The sequence below is a fragment of a genome, unplaced genomic scaffold (genome assembly GCF_019419815.1).
Source record: "Pyrus x bretschneideri cultivar Hongxiangsu unplaced genomic scaffold, Pyrus_bretschneideri_v1 Contig9, whole genome shotgun sequence".
Lineage (NCBI taxonomy): Eukaryota > Viridiplantae > Streptophyta > Magnoliopsida > Rosales > Rosaceae > Pyrus > Pyrus x bretschneideri.
In genome coordinates this window covers 2783130-2797619 of record NW_025999831.1, presented here as the reverse complement: position 1 = coordinate 2797619, position 14490 = coordinate 2783130, and the positions used below count along the sequence as shown (strand labels likewise).

The window sequence follows — 14490 nt, the reverse complement described above, 5'->3', positions numbered from 1 at the left end:
ATATTCTACAAAGGAAACAAAAATGAAATCGTATGAAGCGATTAAGAACATTCACCTCACTACTGACGTCGCACGTTCTGTGTTTGAATGCTTCCAAACACCCTAATTGAAAAGTCGGTATACAACCCTGAGTTGAACTGAGTTGGGAGCCTTACCTTCCTATTTGATTCAGTAAACACCGTTGAGAAAATAAAAATAACACATATACCCCGAAAATTGAAGGTTATTGTGTTTATGTACAGTCAGTTTTCTCTATCAGAAGATAGTCTGTTTTGATACAAATTAGTGAATTGAAAACTAATTGATTAAATTCATATTTACCAAAGACCTTAATTCTGATCTGTAAATCTCGAAAAGCTGCAGAAATTCACAGGTTGTGGAAGGAAAAATGGAGCCAATTAAGAAAAATGCCTCGCTCTACCACTGTTAACAAACAGATAGTGCCTCCCTAAATCCAACGCCAAGGGCACTGGTGTGAAGCCCCTTCTTATCAAAATCTGCATTGCCTTTCTTCATCATGGCGACGAACTCGTTGTAGTCTATTCGCCCGTCCTGAAAAAAACAAACACGTATGGTAAGTACTTTAACAACTTGCCATTCTCTTTTTAGCATCAGTCCTATGATTTGAGAACTCTTCATGTACTTACATTGTCCTGATCGACTTCTCGGATCAGTTCTTCCAAGTGAACATCGACAATGCCAAACTCCTCGCAGGCTTGTTCAAGTTCATCTTGTGTGATGTAGCCACTACCGTCCTTGTCAAAATATGAGAAAGCTGCAAATAAATGATCTTCTTTCTCTATTTTGTTTAGATGCAATGTTGCTGCTATAAACTCTCCGTAATCAATTGTGCCACTATTGTCAACATCCGCCTGCAATTCAGAACAAGTAATGTTCGTATGAGAACAACTAAATGGGAGAATAGTAAGGGATAAGTCCTCAAAAGTTTCGGACACCTAAAGGCGGTAGCATCATTCAGTTTGGAAGGATAATCAGGGATATAATACGTACAGCTTTCATAAGATCATATATTTCAGACTCATTTAGATTAGCTCCAAATCTTTTGAGTCCATCTCTGAGTTCATCAAAAGTAATTTGACCACTGTTGTCGGTATCTATCATCTTGAACATTTCTTTTAAACCGGCAATTTCTTCTTCCGAGAGGTTCTCTGCAATGACCTGCACACAATAAAGTCGATTTAGAGGAGAGTATTCACACAAAGGTTCATGAAGTTTTAAGTATAAAAAGTAATTGCAAGACGTACTCTTAGAGCCATTTTCTTAATTTTGTTCATTGCAGAAAACTGCTTCAAGCGACTTAAAACAGCGGAATCAAGAGGCTTGTCTGGAGCCACTCCATCAACCTGAACCCATGGGTGGCCTGCAAGAAATCAGAACATACATATTGGTTTGGAATGCTGGTGGCATCTTCCAACAGAACGAAATCAATTTTTTCGCTTATAAAAGTTTCACCCCCCTGAAGTTTAATTTTAATCGATGATGGATTCAGTGGTACAATTCATTCTACATTCTAAGTTAGACGTATCACAGGGAGGATCTGATTGAAAGAGAAATATAACTGAATACGCAAAATGAAGAGCGAATGCGTGCGTCAAGCATACTATTGACAAGGGGACTACAGTGTCACTTTCTTAATGATATCTACAATTATATAAACTTACACAGAACTTGATGAGCAGTTAGCCGCTTTTTTGGGTTTCTAACGAGCATTCTCTGAACGAGATCTTTGGCACTTTCAGAAATACTAGGCCAGGGATCCGATGAGAAATCAAGATCACCGTGCAGCACCTCTTCAAATATCTCTTGCTCAGTTTCTGTTTGAAATGAAAAAAAAAAAAAAAAGAATAAGAAGAGGGGGAAAAGAAAGAGTGCTTTGCGTAATTCTACACATTCGAGACAGGAAGAAGAAAAATCCAGTACTAGACAGATTAGAACTCTTACCACCCCAAAATGGAGGCACCCCACTTAAGAGAATGTAAATGATAACACCAGCACTCCAAACATCTGCTTCTGGACCATAACGCTTGCGCAGGACTTCCGGTGCAACATAATAGGGGCTTCCAACCACATCACCGAATACAGCTCCTGTAAATTAATTGCATCAGTAATAGAAAAGACAGAGAACATTTGTACGTAGCACCAGAAAATTACCTAAAAGTCAACTAAATAATTGGGAGAACTGGAAATGGTTTTTGACAGGGGAGATATTATATACATAACAAGACGTGCTTGACATCATTCAGATACTAATACCAATCTGATAGGTGTTTCGCGTGATAAGTTACCAAAATGTCAAAGGGTATCGATTTTAAAATGATCTAGGTCAACAGTAAACAAAATCATAAGTGGAACTGAGATGGATTGAAAGAAAAACAATGAAAATAAGATGGATCAGTAGGTGAGAAAAAAGACAAATCGTAAGACATACCAGGCTTGAAGAATATTGACAGTCCAAAATCGATAGCCTTAAGTGATGAATCCTCCTCCTCGTTGACAAAAAGAAAGTTCTCCGGCTTAAGATCACGATGCATGACACCCAAAGAATGGCAGGCTTCTATAACTCCAACTATAGTCCTTGTCAGTTGAGCTGCCTTTCTTTCGGTGTAATGCCCTCGCTTGATAATCCTATCGAAAAGCTCACCCCCAGCACATAATTCCATGACAACATGAACCGCAACAGCATCCTCATACGCTGATTTAATCGCAATTACATTTTGATTCCCTGCCAAGTGATGCATAATCTGAATTTCTCTCCTCACATCCTCCACATCTTCTGTAGTCTGGAGTTTCCTTTTTGCAATGGATTTACAAGCATACTCCTTTCCGGTTGCTTTCTCCACACAAAGAAACGTTGTCCCAAACTGCCCATGTCCAAGCTTTTGGCCCAAATTGTAGTACTCCTTCAAATGCCCTGTTTTCGTTTGCAAGACAGACTCGACCTGAAGCCCTGCGCTTGCTACCCTCTTGACATTATGGGGCTTATTGGGTTTCGCATTTGCCGCTGCTGCTGGCTTAGTCTCTTCCTTTTTTGCTACTGCTTGTACCGGTCTAGCCTCTCCCATGTGAATTGTTGGTGGTGCTAGCTTACCCTCTGCCTTCTGAAGTGTTACTTGCCTCGCAAGTAATGTCTCCTCCTTTTGTGTCTGAGGCTTTGCCGGTTCATTAGGCTTGTCTGGATGAACCTTCACCTTCTGATTTGTAGCCTGCACTGATTTATAGTCTCCCTTAGCTATCTTAACTGCTTCTGGGGCCTTGTTTTGAACGTATAGAGGACCTTCTGACGGATTCTTACTCAAATGCGGCGTTGCATCAGTACTATTGATTCCTCTACTGGCAACACCGTCCGTTGATCGCGACCACCAGAGCGATCTCGAGACTGAATGGATGAGTGTATCCTTCCTTGATCCGACACAGTTGTTTCCAACACAGTTGTTTCCCATCGGAATATATATCAATCTCTCAAATTCTCATCAAAATTTTAAATGCAGACACATATCATACAAGGGCCAAAATCCCATCTCTTTTATCTCAAAAAGGTAATGTGTATTAAAATGAAAGGACCAAAAAGGGAGCACCATCCACCAATTTAACCAACTCAATCCCAATCACTTTAAGAACAATAAATATTCGAATCAAACAAATGGAAAAATATCACAATCTTCTCAAACAAAGGTTGTTTCACTCGTACCGTCGAGGTTCTCTGGAGAAAAAGCTGCAATCTTTAACCCCAGGAAGAGCCTCAAAGTACACCAAAAAAAACTCCAAAATAAACTAACCAAAAGGAGGACCCAATGGCCCAAAATTCTTTCTACAAGTTAGAAAAGAACATGAATTTTCCTCAAAACCATTCAACCTTCCAATGCATACCCAATAGAGAAGACGACTGCCGGAAACCGAAACCGGAAAATGGACAAAACCCAATATTTGGGGCTGAAAATGTCGACAAGTTCCACGTCAAGAAGGGAGAAGATTTCAGATTATGGAGAGAGAGAAACAGCAGAAGAATTAGAGAGAGAATGGTAAAACACAGTCGTATTGTGCGGTTTTTGAGATTGTGAGAGAAAGTATTATGGTTTTCTTTCTACCTTTTTTCCATGTTATATAATCACATCCGCACACGAACGAAGGAAGAAGGAAGCAAATTATGGAGAGAGAGAGAGAGAGAGAGGGTTAGGTTTTTCTGTTGGAATGTTTCAAGACGCGTTCCTTCTTTCTTTTTCTTATTTTTTTTATTTTTTTTATTTTTTATTTTTTACAATTTTGACTCAAACAGAGAGAAACTTTTCACCTTCCCATTTGAAAACCGGAATGGACGGCTGGGATCTTTGTGATTTGGAGGGTTTAAGATTGGTAGGATGTGACCGGCATGCCACAATGGGGGTTTGTACAACTGTACAGCTGGGTTATGGCCGATTTGGTCATCCGTCATTGTGTGGGCTGGCCACTCCACCGCCGGCAGCCGCCACTGGCCGGTGAGTTTCTTTTTCTATTTTCGTGTATAGAAAAATTTAATCTAAATTATCACTTTTCTCTGTCTCACCAACCACAAACTCATAAAATAAAAATCTACCAATAATGGTAACTTACTAAATTTCCTCATCATATGGATAAAGACTTAGTGACGGTATTTTTTTCACCTGACTGATTGGGTGACATATATTATCCAAAAATGACACGTAAATCTGAATTATAAATAAAAACTTATAGTATGTAATATTGTTATAATTGGATGATATCTATCAACCAACTTACCACATGGCATGAAGAATCGGTCCATATTGTTTACCCAACTCAGGGCGTCACGACGCAAGCAACAATGCCAATAGAATTACTCTAAATTAATCAAGATTACATATAAATTACAATTATACTATAAGCATACTTTCCTTGTTATATTGGTCGTCCAATTTATTCCAATTTTCTCAAATTCTCAATGCAAATTGTTGAGGAAGCGTGAACAAGTGAAAGTGACCAATTTGTATGCCAAACAAATAAAAAAAATAGAAAAGACCATATTTTTATGTTCATTTGTGTTTGACTTTGACTAGACACTAACCCATTGTACTTGCTGCGATAAACCTCGTAGTTGTAGGAACAAGTTTGACTCCACGGCAACGTGGTCGGCTTTCGTTGGTCAATCATGGCTTACGTGTACTTGTGTTTTGGACTTTCGTACTGGTTGGTACTTGTTAGGCCGTTGGAAACTTCATCAAAAACCAGAGGATCCTATTTAATATCGAACATGCAACACTTTGAGGCTTGCCACTAACTAGGCACCAACCGGAGGATCCTACTCTCACAATTATTGTGAAAAGATTCAACGAAACAAGAAAAGCATAATGTCTACTCGGATGTCTCCAATCGAGAAAATCGGCCCTACACACGGGATAAAAAAGATAGACACATAATTGTATACAACTGATGACAACCAAGACTCTCTCTATCCAGACGTAAGACGACTTCTTTTGTTGAGAGCAATAAGGTTCAAGAAAATTCTGTGATACATCAACGTATCACGTAGAATTGACATATTGCGTAGATTGCGTTTACATGAACCAATACGAAATGATCAGATAATGCATTCAGCAAATAAGATTCGTATAACATTACTAGGCGCATTCACATCGTAAGGCAGGATGATGGATTCATGCTAAAATTCCTTCGTAGGAACTGCTCTACTGTACGCGAGAAATTTTCTGTTGTACTCTATATTAAGTAGAAAGGGAAGATACGATACTAACAGGTAAACCGATGTGGTCATTCTTTTAACTTATCACGGGCAATGGACAACTCTGCTTCAAACATCTCTTGCCAAGCCAGAGAGATCAACGTGCCCCGAGTCGTCGCTACCACTTGCTTTAGGAAAAGCTTCCTGCTGATGATGGCCTTCAATGGGTACCTCGCGCCTCCTAGGAGGTAGTGGGGAGGAAGGTCCCTCATCAAAGATGTTCCCAAAAGCACTGAAGAAGCCACTCTTCAACTCCTCGGCAGCCTCAAAGAATCGGCTGAGGCCACCCATAAAGTTGCGTTCAATGTCTTCAATGTCACTGCGTAGCCCTGGGAAGTCAAATGCTCCATGCTGTGATGACCCAGAGGTGGCAGACCCTTTGAGCACCTCTTCCGTGACGTCGTCTTCAGTGTACTCTTTGTTGGATTGCACCACTTCTACAGGCCTAACAAAAAGCAAGAGTGCTCAGCAATTGGCTCTACATTGGTCAATGTTATCGCAACATATAAACCGCCCATACTCAAACAAAGAAAGAAAACGAAAAGGTTCTTTTTTAAGCACTGCAGCACTAGATAGCTCCAATTACATCCCAAAGACTGCTACAGACATTCGGAGATATGGTGCTTATAAATGTTTTACTACATTCAGCCCCATACCAAACAATTAAAGTGTTCAGCTCTAATGTCAATGTAACTTTTTTCGCACAAGCATAAAACGTTTTACCAGCTGCTAAACCAATTCTACACGCATACTTGTTGATGTTTTCGAGGCATCGTTCAAATTAATCTCAAACAATTTATCAAGGAACAAATAGCATAAAGAAGTGCTGAAACTGATACTGATGCTCTAACAAGAACCTATTTTGCATAACCACAAAACGACCTTTAACTATATTCACAATTCATCCGACATAATACAAATCAAAGCCACAACTCTTTCCGTATGCAGAATCAACACAATCTAATCAGACATCTTATGTGTCGCTGTTATTAACACGCTCTTATTAACCACACGCTATATATACTTCACTCAATTGTAAACCACGTGCACTCGAACAATTTATAAACGAATGCAAGAAGCCGCGTTTTCTCATCTCTCTTGTCTCATGTTTCCATATATATTTTTCTTAATTATAAACACTATACAAATTGGATTCAATATCGAATAGTGTTGTAATGAAAATTACAGAAAACCCAACATTTCCTACAACAATCGAACAAATATCATAACGTTATGATTCTCAACAATCGAATAGTGTCATAACGTTATGACACCATCAGGCAATTTCCAACAATTCACAGAAACCCTAGATAAAATATCCCCAATTTGCCATTGGGTTTTAGGGAAATGGAGAAATCGACAGAGAGAATGAGAGAGATTGGGATTTACCGGCCGGCGCAGTCCCTGAGAAGCTGCTCGGTCTTCTCGCACTTCCTGACGAACTTTCCAGGCTCCACCTCCTCAGTCTTGCACTGCGTCTTCACCACCTTCCTCGTCAAGCATCGATCGCCGTCCGATCTAGGATTTATGTCAATCGCCGTTGAATTGTTGTCATCATCCTCGTCGTCCCTCCACACCCACCCCATCTTTCTCCTTCCTTCTGTCACTCTCTGTTCGCGCGAATTCCAGAAATATTTGCGATGCTTCACAGTCGGTCGACCGTCGAAGGTTTGGGAAGATGGATTTACTTGGGCTCCAAGGCGGCATGTTGGGCTTGAACTGCGCCATTGTGGACCTGATTGGAAAGGATGTTGGGGCCCACCAAGATTGCAAAACAAGTAGAATGACTTATATTTTTTAATCACACACAATACGTGATACGTCAATAGTGAAACAACATATAGTTACTGTTAACGGTATATACGTATATTGCATTGATGACGAAGTGAAATCGTTTTTCTTATACTTTCTTTTAAGTTAAGTAAGTATAATGGTTTCAAAAACGTGATACGACAATAATGAAATGGCACGTATTTATCGTTGTTGGTATATATATTATATTGATGATATAGTTAAACAATTAGTCTTATACTTTTTTTTAAGATAAGTATGTACAGTGATTTCAGAAGCGCGATAATCAATAATAAAATGACACATAAATACCGATAAAAGTACGTACGTATATAGCATTGGTGATGCAATAACCGTTGTTCTTATGCTTTCTTTTAAAGTAAGTATAAGACTAACTTTTCCTATGTGCCTTGCTCTTCCACCTTTTTTCCGTTTTCGATCTATCCTCATTTCCGATGCAGTAACCTTTGCTTTCTTTCCTACTTTGCCTATCCACCTTGCTCTTCCACCCTTTTTCCGTTTTAGTCTTATGCTTTCATTGTTCCAATTCCATGGCTCTTATCTATCCCTCTCACTCTGTTTTTCCAATTTCTTCTAATCCCACTCCAGGTTGGCTCCAACCCTTCTTGTTGCTTTCTCTTTTCTAATTTGCAATCTCTTTTCTTCACAGCACTCAGCTGTGGTTTCTTTGGAAGGTGCGTAGAGTTTTTATTCAGGTGTACACATCACCACCCTCCATTTGCTTGCCTTTATTGGCACTGTCGTCGATGGGTTCTTTCGTATTTTGGTTGCGATCGGCATGGTGGTTGTTGCAGGTTGTAGGAGCCACCATCTTCTTCGTTTCTGGGAGGTGAATGCTTGATGGCAGTACAAGGCATTGGTTTGCGCTGGCAATGATGCTATGTGTACGCGGTGGCGATGTCTGTAGAAACTCCAACTAGTGTGTTAGGCCCTATGTTGTGTAACTTTGGGTCCTTTTGTTTTTTGTTGCGTTTCACTTGTTTTGGACCTCTTGTATTTAGTTGTTTGTTGATAATAAGTTTCGCACCTTTGACCGAAAAAAACAAAAATAGAAGCACGCTCGGTGGGACTCGAACCCACAATCCTTTGATTAGAAGTCAAATGCCTTATCCATTAGGCCACGAGCGCTTTTGTGTTTACATTTGAAATCTCAATATATTAGAAGTTTATTATCATTATATCCGCTGGCTTCTTCCGCTCCTGTGTTGGAGCTCAACCTGCAAGATTATCCATTTCCGCTTCTCAAACTTGTACAAGATTGATCGTTTTGCAACAGGCTCAGCTATCAAAGCCTAATAAACTGCGTCCCCTGGATCGATGTGGTTTTCGGGGTTCCGATGAACTGGTGTTTCGCAGCTATCTGTCGCCGCAGGAACAACATTGTCTTCTAGTTCTAAATGAGTTTTCCTAGAATTTGTATTCGAATGTTTTGATTTATATTCACGAACTGGACGTCAAAACTAATCCCGAAACAGTTAACGCTATTATCCATCTGGGTTTCGATTCCTCTTTCACTTGTGCAGAATTCAGGGACACGAATCAGGCAAACAACACTTTGGACTAGGAACATACTATATGCGACGAACTCAGCATGCTTACAAATAGACCTAACATTCGTGTCGTGTTTTCCATGTTCGTGTCGTTTTTGTGTCATACCAAATATCTTAATAGGTCGTGTTATGTAATACCCGTTACAACAAACAGGTAAAATGACCCGACCCGAAATCGACCCAATAATATTAACAGGTAATATAACTCGACTCGTTACCCGTTAAGGAAAATATATTTTAAACCAATAAATAATCAAATGAAAAACATAATACTAAATAAGTATATACATACTATATTGTCACATCCAAAACATAAGAACGCATTTTTCTTTTAAGTATATTTTCGCTTACCTAAATTGATCAAATGGTAAAATTAGAAAATATTGGAATAGAGAAGGGGTTTTTTCGTCCAAAAAAGTTCTAATAATATAAGTGAAATAGAATCCAACGGTACAGATTTACTCTCATTTATCTTACGACTGTTATTTAAATAAAGTCTTTAATAGTTTTTTAATTAATGTAGAAGTGTAAAAAATATAGGAAAAAAAATATATAAACGCTCGTAATGACAAGCTTTACAACTTTCATGAAGAGCTTAACTTCGAAATTCGTCACTATAATCATATAAATCATAGTTCAAAATGTAACTGTTGATTGTTGTTTACATTTAGGCTTCATTGTTCTCATCAAATTTTATTTTTTCAAATTTTATTTTTTGAAAACATGATCTATTAGAGGATGCAGGAAGATGAACAGTTTGGATCATTGAAATTATATTCACAGTTTTACGGTTAGTGAAAATATTGCTTGATGTTTATAAAGTTTCTACAAACTATATGACATCAACTCATATTTCACTTAACTGTAAATATCGAAACATGATATCAAAGATCTGAACTGTTCATCTTCTTACATCCGCTAGATGGTCATGTTTTCAAAAAAGAAAATTAAAAAAAATGAAATTCAGTAAGAAGAATAAAGCGTAAATGACAATCGACGGTTAAATATAAATTTAAGGTTTATGGATTATAGTGTTGGATTTCGAAGTTGACCCCTTCATGAAAATTGTAAAGCTTGTCACTATGAGTGATTGTATATTTTTATTACATTATTTACACTTCTACAATAATTATCATTAATTTTGCCCTCAAATAAAAAACATTATTCATGAGGGTTTGAATGATTTTTAAAATTTAAACGATAATGTAAGTGTAACAATTATCTACTCGTGGAGGAATAATGATGGATCATGAGTGTTTATATATTCTTTTACATTTTTCATACTTGTATGTATGTCTTCTTAATTCTTGCCTATACAAATACTATACTAGTTTATTTTAATTTTGGACAACAACATATTAAGCAAAATTTATCTTAGTAATGATAATAAGGAACTCTCATAATAAAAATAAATAATGACAATTTTTTTTCTAACTTATATAGAATAATAATACAAAACTATATATTTAATATAGAATATATTGTATATATTAATATGGCTATTGTATTTTATAATAAATTTTTTAGTAATTAAAATTTAAAATTATCAAAATAATTTTTTTCTTAACGGGTTACCCGTGTGTTACCCGCGTGTATACCCATTAAGAATCTATTATTTTCATGTCGTTTTCGTATCGTATCAAAAACTGCTGAGTCTACTTACAAAGTAATTACTGCCACTGCACTCAAGTAAATTCGACAGACGCGGTTTAGAAATTTACAACAGTAAAAAGCATGAGTGATTATTTCTGCCATAAATTTAATACAAATGACAATTTATTCAACATCATATTATTAAGAGCTACCTCTTAACCATCTTTATAAGATTACATAATCGAACGATGGAAAAATATTCGCAGCTCCAACAAATCTCCGCCCAATCTTCGTGTTTCCAGCATTTAATTTATATCGAAAGTAAGCCGGAAAAACCTTTTCAAGTAAAACCTGGCTGTAAAGAGGAACAATCTAGGATCAAGTTACAGATTTCATTAAAATGTAATATGCCAAAAAAATCAAGCATTTCTTAAATTTAACGTACTCACACTTTGTCACGAAATCTTCTTGTCAAATCGTGCAGTTAAACTTTGTTTGCTCAAGAACCACTGTTTGAGATCCTAAGAGCCTGAAGGCTGCCAGATGATAGCCTCATTAGCATTATCCATCTGTTCATATGTTAACAACAAAAACATATAGATCCAATCTTTTCAAATAAATATTCAATTTACTACTAGACATTACAGAATGACGGCATAACCATATAAAGCAAATGGTACCCTCCTTTCTCAAATAATCCCGTCAAAAGTGAGGTTTCCAGGTCAATACCCTGGAGGTCTCTGTCTGCGTGTGTGTTCTCGTGCGTAACCATGCCAAAGAGAAAACCAAACAAATGTGCATTGAATAGAACAGAGCCCTTTTCCCAGAGGCACGTTCTTGAACACGGATATGATTATACACCTTCTGCCCTATATGTTGATTCCTACACTCATTTTTTCTATTGAACATTGATGATTTAGCTAAGTAGTTGCGTAGGGTACCTTTATTACTGCTTCTTTACAACACTTTCATTTACACGCTCATAGTAAGTCATTCTCCGGATAGCTTTTAGAGCTTCTCCAAAGTTGCGGCTATGAAATGCGTTTGCAAAAGCGTCGGACCAATGCTTTAGTTTCTCTTTCATCTAGATGAGCAAGAACAGAGGTGAGTTCATAAAACATAAATGAATAAAAAGGCAATAAAGTCGGCATCATGCATTATTTTAATTAAAAAAGACGTGAATTAAAAAGATAAATATGCAAGCTCTTCTTCATGGGAACCTGAGTAAACACAGAACTTTTACAATAAGAACCCCTCTCAAAAGATCATAAAACACTAATTAACCTTGGTCGAATCTAAAGAATCACATTGAAGACCACTCAGTAGCTTAGTCCTTCACTTAACTTTTGATCTTTCGGAAATTTCAATATGTGATAGTTTTGAGAACTACATCTAGGAAATTGCTCTACAAATTAGACTGCAAGCGATATGTGAGAAGAATTGTCGTGCTCCTTGCTAATTATTCCCACATGTATTAAAAAGGTCTAGGTTCATACCTGAGATTGAATCTCATCCAAAGCCTGAGAGTCAGCAGCCTCTTCAACAGCTTCCCTGATTTCCAAAATCTGAACTTTACAAGCCAGAAGGTATTAGAAAACCAAATTAATGTTCCCTGAATGACCCTCAACTTCAGCATATCCATCAAAACAAAAGAAAAACAACTCGGTGACTCCAAAACTTCTATAGGGACTATGCTTACAAATTCATTTCTTGAAGGAAAAGAATGCTAGAATAGAAATTTATAAAACCATTCGACCATAAACCATCGCAATTGTAAAACTTTATGACACAAGCTTCAACTAGATTACAAAATTTTCTTATGGATGATATTCGTCCCAGACATGTGCACTCTAAATATGTCTAATTACCCATCTAGCTTAAAGCAATAAACTCTTATCATTTTTTTCAATCAATATATCACTACACTTTAGATTAGGGGTAAAATTGAAAGGAGATAATAGATTGCATAAATACTCAATTTCAACTTTTTCAAATTACCTCAGTTAGCAAGTCTGATTCTGAAAGTGTCTCTTCTTCATCAACGTCCACACCTTCAAGCTTCAGCTGAAAACAAAATAGCCCAATTTAATTCAAAACTTGTAGAATATGAATAGCAAACATTAATAAACTAGATCATCAAGAAACTTTGCCTAAGTGATCTTCTCGCCCTTATCTTTTGAATCATGGGACCATGAAACCAAAATGCAGTTAAGGAAACCTACCCACAGATGGAAGTGATAATATACACACAGATTCAAAATGTGATTTATTGAATAATAGGCTTATATCATGACACTGTTGTCAATGAAGAATGTGAAGTCATCTATGCTTTAACCACACACGTCACGAACCTCTGTATCATGGTCACAACACCCAAGTGCACCCTTTCCCTCAGGACTTGTAAATATTCAATTCACTTAATGCGCACACACATATAAGCGTTTATAAATAAATAAATATCAGGGTTGAGATTGATTTGTATCTGTACCAAGTAATCAACATTTGACTTATATCCTCTTCTACTAAACCAGTATAGTTCTCAGAACATTGGTTTGAACACAAGAAAAATGCATCAAATGAAACCTCATAGGCTTGCACAGTTACCATGTAGATTGCCCTCGCCAAGGGCTGGCTAAGCGTGCGGTATGCATCAATCACCCGAGCAGACTGTTCAGCAGCATACTCTCTTTCCTTCTAAAACCATAAACATTAAAAAAAAATTACATTTACTATATCCGGAAAGTATTAGCTTTTACATTTGCTATGTGATGAAAGTGAAGATATGTATAAGAAATACCTCCGATTTCGTATGAACAAGATCAGGGTGCAGTTTTTTCTGCCAGGCTTTATACTTCCCCTCCAGATCGTCCACTTTGCTATCATACTTCCTCTCCCTGTTAATTTTAATTTTGAACAAAAAAATTGAAAACAAATCACTGTAAGCACTAGCTAAGATCTTCAAAATTTATCCTTCCAATTTGTGAGAAATGCTCAATTAAGCATAACATAAACTAGCAATTTGTAACCGATAAACGTTCACCGCAGCTTGTAGCTCAGTTGGTTAAGAGCATTCGTGCATGCACCTGAGGTCCCGAATTTGATTATTCCCCCACCCCAATATCTCTTATACCAAAAGCAACAAAAAAAGGTTCAAAATTTTCATCTTCTTTCTACCTTTCTCTCATTTTCTGAGCTACCAAACAAACAGAAACCACAAAGGCAGAGAAAACGTAATTGTTAAACCCTTAATTACTTACAGACTTACAGTCCAAATATCTGAAAGTAATCCAACGACTGATCCACGGGCTGAATGCACCGACAAGACGAACACAACAGAAACGGCACCGTATCGGCCGCGGAGGCACTGCAGTTCCAGCACTTAGCGTCGGCTTTCTCCGCCGATTGGGAGCTGGCGAAACATTTCCCGGGAATTCTGTGATCCCCGGGAAAATCAAATCTGCCGAAGGGGAAAAGGCGGCGGTCCGTTTCTACATTGGGTGAAAAAAAAGCAGGGGATTGGAAATTTCTTGAGGAATTGAAGGTGAAAAGAGTGGTCGTCGGAGTTAGGGTTCGCCGGAGAATGGCGGAGAGAGGAGCGAGCAGCTTCTTATTCGACATTCTTGGAGCATACAAGACCTGTTCGAATGCAACTTCCAAGGGCTTAAGTGAGAGTTTAAGTTAGAAACGGCAGTTGGGGACATAGCGGGAATATGGATGAATGAGAAGGGTAAAAAGGGTAATCTCGATTTTTGGAGATGATTTTAGTAGGCTCAAGGTTTTTAAGGT

At 37.7% G+C, this 14490-nt stretch overlaps 3 protein-coding genes and 1 non-coding gene across 7 annotated transcripts; all 4 read right to left on the bottom strand.

Annotated features, from left to right (window-relative positions):
* Positions 1-28: 28 nt before the first annotated feature.
* Positions 29-4560, bottom strand: LOC103941416 (calcium-dependent protein kinase 26-like). The gene is made up of 7 exons (XM_009351610.3): positions 2450-4560; positions 1963-2106; positions 1683-1835; positions 1266-1381; positions 1012-1179; positions 648-872; positions 29-552 (listed from the first exon to the last, which is right to left on the bottom strand). Exons 1-7 carry the CDS (start codon positions 3459-3461, stop codon positions 427-429), a joined length of 1944 nt encoding a protein of 647 aa, XP_009349885.2. The 5' UTR covers positions 3462-4560; the 3' UTR covers positions 29-426.
* Positions 4561-5580: 1020 nt separating this feature from the next.
* LOC103940283 (fra a 1-associated protein) lies at positions 5581-7403 on the bottom strand. Its single transcript, XM_048576358.1, has 2 exons — positions 7139-7403; positions 5581-6194 (listed from the first exon to the last, which is right to left on the bottom strand). Exons 1-2 carry the CDS (start codon positions 7333-7335, stop codon positions 5819-5821), a joined length of 573 nt encoding a protein of 190 aa, XP_048432315.1. The 5' UTR covers positions 7336-7403; the 3' UTR covers positions 5581-5818.
* Positions 7404-8616: 1213 nt separating this feature from the next.
* On the bottom strand, positions 8617-8689 carry TRNAR-UCU. The gene has a single exon. It is a non-coding gene; the product is annotated as a tRNA-Arg (tRNA).
* Positions 8690-10805: 2116 nt separating this feature from the next.
* Positions 10806-14361, bottom strand: LOC103940292 (iron-sulfur cluster co-chaperone protein HscB homolog). 4 transcript variants are annotated; one of them, XM_009350396.2, is made up of 8 exons: positions 13970-14359; positions 13502-13598; positions 13309-13398; positions 12703-12768; positions 12201-12269; positions 11646-11788; positions 11154-11273; positions 10806-11059 (listed from the first exon to the last, which is right to left on the bottom strand). In XM_009350396.2, the coding sequence occupies exons 1-6, from the start codon at positions 14320-14322 to the stop codon at positions 11651-11653; spliced, it is 813 nt and encodes a 270-aa protein (XP_009348671.2). In that variant the 5' UTR covers positions 14323-14359; the 3' UTR covers positions 10806-11059; positions 11154-11273; positions 11646-11650. The 4 variants fall into 4 exon arrangements, with proteins under 4 accessions (XP_009348671.2, XP_009348677.2, XP_009348659.2 ...); XM_009350402.2 differs by having other exon boundaries at positions 11154-11233; XM_009350384.2 differs by having other exon boundaries at positions 11154-11240; positions 13970-14357.
* Positions 14362-14490: the final 129 nt, after the last annotated feature.